This window comes from Anoplophora glabripennis, unplaced genomic scaffold (genome assembly GCF_000390285.2).
Source record: "Anoplophora glabripennis isolate ALB-LARVAE unplaced genomic scaffold, Agla_2.0 scaffold1430, whole genome shotgun sequence".
In the NCBI taxonomy this organism is placed as follows: Eukaryota; Metazoa; Arthropoda; class Insecta; order Coleoptera; family Cerambycidae; genus Anoplophora; species Anoplophora glabripennis.
Genome location: NW_019417505.1, coordinates 61502 through 64842, shown reverse-complemented (window position 1 = coordinate 64842; position 3341 = coordinate 61502). Strand labels below are relative to the sequence as shown.

The 3341-nt window shown below is 36.2% G+C and overlaps 1 protein-coding gene across 1 annotated transcript; it reads right to left on the bottom strand.

The window, feature by feature from the left end:
- Positions 1-598: 598 nt before the first annotated feature.
- Positions 599-2849, bottom strand: LOC108915876 (protein shuttle craft; the record flags this gene model as incomplete). The annotated part of the gene is given in 2 exon segments (XM_018722024.1): positions 599-1410; positions 1549-2849. Coding segments are annotated over 2 exon segments (1821 nt in total), but the record flags the coding sequence as incomplete, so codon positions are not given.
- Positions 2850-3341: the final 492 nt, after the last annotated feature.

The following is a 3341-nucleotide window of genomic DNA, read 5'->3' as shown; positions in this document are numbered from 1 at the left end:
TTGATATTGAAATCTGCAGATACATTACAAGAGATTTCAGAAATTTTGTAATCTTCGTCTGTTTTTTCCTTGGCGGATTGCCCTTCGGAACACACCAATCGCACCATATAGGTTTCTGTCGAGGTTTCTGTGGCATTCTTTGGAAAATGAGGTAGGGGGGGGGCGTTGTACAACGACTACATCGACGAAATTCATTAGCTGATTACATAGATTACAGCGAAGATTACAGATAAGATTACGTAGATTACAGATAGATTACATAGATTACAGATAAGATTACGTAGATTACATAAAGATTCCAGGGCAAACGTACGAAGATTACATCAGCGGATCGCCCCTCGCTGTCAGATTAAAAATAAGTCGTATATTAATGAATAAAGTACAAACTAAAATTATTTAGAAAATCATGGAATTTTGACACTCTCAATTGACAAAAAATATTGAAGTTCTATTATTTAACAATAATACCTTCCAATAAAATAATTGATTTTTTTTTTTGTAATGAAAACTTTTTATTTAAAATGTTTTATTTACTGAAAGGGCAACTGATTTTGAATCTTGAATTTGGTTCGTTTTTCTTGTAAATTGATATACCTACCTTATCACAGCAAGGAATAGGATCCAAACAGGAACTTCTGCTTCTATCTAATGGAGTTTTACCACAAGGGCAAGTTGTCACCAGGTTAACATCTCTGGCACAAGGATCGCATGGACCTTCGTGGCACATTCTCTGACATTTATGATTGCCACAAGTTAAAATCTTCTCACATATATCTTCACAAGTATATTTGGTTCTACCACAAAATTCAGCCGAACATAATACTTTTCTACCTTGCTTTCCGCAATAACATTCTTGTATTATATTTTCGGAGCATGGGCTACAATCTCCAGGATGACATACAGAGATACATTTATGTATGCCACAGTTTAAAATCTTATTACAAATGGAATTACATACTATTTCTACATCAGCGCTACATTTTACGACAGGTTTTGTAAGACCGCATCCACAAGATTTGGCAACCATTACGTCACAATCAGGGCAAGGGCCTGGATGGCAAAGGATGGTGCATTTGTGATCACAGGCTCGTCCCTTTCTTAAACAGATGTCTCCACATCCGTGAGGAATAACTCCTGGAGTATATTTAGGATCAACTGTTTTGCCACAGTAGCATTTGTACTGGTTTGGAACTTCGGTGCACATATTTTGACATGCTGGACAACGCCAACCATTTTCCATTTTGGAGGATTTTGCCCAAGCAGCCACACAATGTAAATGTAAAATGTGATAACACTGGGAACAACTCCAGACTTTATCAGTATGCTTTATTTTTTCACAGCATACAAGGCATTCTAGAAGTCGGCGATTTAACATTTCTTCTAACCTTTCCCTTTGGGATGCTGCATCAACTGCAATAAAAACATATATCAGGTCAGGTCATCATCTGAATTAAAATATATAAACAGCATCCACAAGAGACAATGCATTTTGCTGTATGTACGTTAAAAAAACTTTAAAAGTACAATTATAAGAAATGGTTTACTCACACTTCTTAATCTTTGTTGCAGAATCCTTGGAATGCTTATTGGAATTAGTTGGCATCCTCCAATCTTTTCGTATTTTTCCTTCTAAGTATTTATCATTTTTACCAACATATGGCCTAAAACCACTTTTAAACTCATCAATGTGATACTCATTCTTTTGTGTCTTATAACTATCATTTTCAAACTGATCAATATTACTCCTTTCAAAAGAATTATTACTATTTTTCCTATAAGAATAATTATTGGTATAACTTCTGCCTGAACTATCGTAATAGTTATCAGTTCGATTATATTTATCATATGTACCATTTCCTCCAGATTTTTCATAATAGTTATTACTTTTTTCAGATTTATTATTAATTTTATAAAATTTGTCATAACTTCTACTACTTCCTCTATAATTCCTATTTGAATTTTCATATGATCGGAAACTATCAACATTGGATGTTTGGTAATCTGACTTTGTATTTTCTTTATATTTATTTCTATTTCCATATTGTTTACTACTTGCTTCTAGATTTCTCTCAAAATGTCTAGATTGTGAGTGGCCTGAATTTTTTTCTTTCTGAAATTTGGAGGAATTGTGACTATGGGTAGGTAAATTATCCTCACCATATAAATCTTGATTTGATTTATCTGAAAAACTTGCACAATCTTGAGGATTATTTTGTTCTTCGTTTTTACTACTCTCATTTCTATTAAAGTATTCACGTTTCGAACCATTAAATGTTCTACCACTTCCATACCAACTACGTCTGTTTTTTTCTTTGCCTTTATACTGATTCTTTTCATTTCGAGATGTTTTCTTGATAGCTCCATTTGAGGAATCTGTCGTTTGATTCATAGGATGAAATTCTTGAGCCGTAGGCTCTAAAGTAGAGTATCTCACATCAACAACTTGATTAGGTATTTCTCTCAAATTGGAGAATTCCGAACTTTGAGCACTGTTGTAAGTATGAGCTTCATAATTTGAATTAAAATTCATATTCAATTGATTGTTGTGGAACGACATGGTGAAAACCGGTTGTTACAATTAGAACGTGTAGTGTAGACTAAATACCTCTACAACTAAACATTCATCATTTTGTAACCAATTCTAATTATTGGCCCCAAAGGGGCACATAGATTGATTTACTATTGGTTACTATATCCACACTCCACAAGTCAAAGCCTGATTCAAGATTACATTATTTTTGCAAGATATTGCGCAATAAATTAAAAATTACTGTTAATTCGAAATTAAAAATTTTCTTCTTAACTGACATCTGTCACAATTCGCAAATTGCTCAACATATTTTAATGATGAAGAGATGCCAACAATATAAACAATAAACATTAAACTCATCCAGTTCTGCCAATCTTATATAGAATAATAATTGTAACATGAACCGCGCGCCGCGCCATTATTCCATGGCTAGAAATTGGCCTCAATGATTTCGCGCCATTATTCTATGGCTAGAAATTGGCCTCAATGATTTGGGATCGAGGGGGATTATCCCTCTTTATCCTGCCTCATCTCGTGTAGGCCTGGACAGCCTTCGTAGGTGGGCCCCATCCGTCGTCTACCCCGACCGCAAATGCGGCCGGTGTAGGCGCTTTGTGGGACCTCCTTTTGTCCTGGCTGGGCCCCGCCGGCTAGGGCCCTTTCTTCTGGCGCTCTTCTTGCTTCGCCGGCTCGTCTGTGTAAACCCCGGGGGTAGTGTCATGTTTATGTGTGGTATGGTTGGGTAGGGTAGTGCGGCTATGCAGCCTGGGATGCGCTTTGCTAAGGTGGCCCTTAGGCTAGCGCGGGAGGG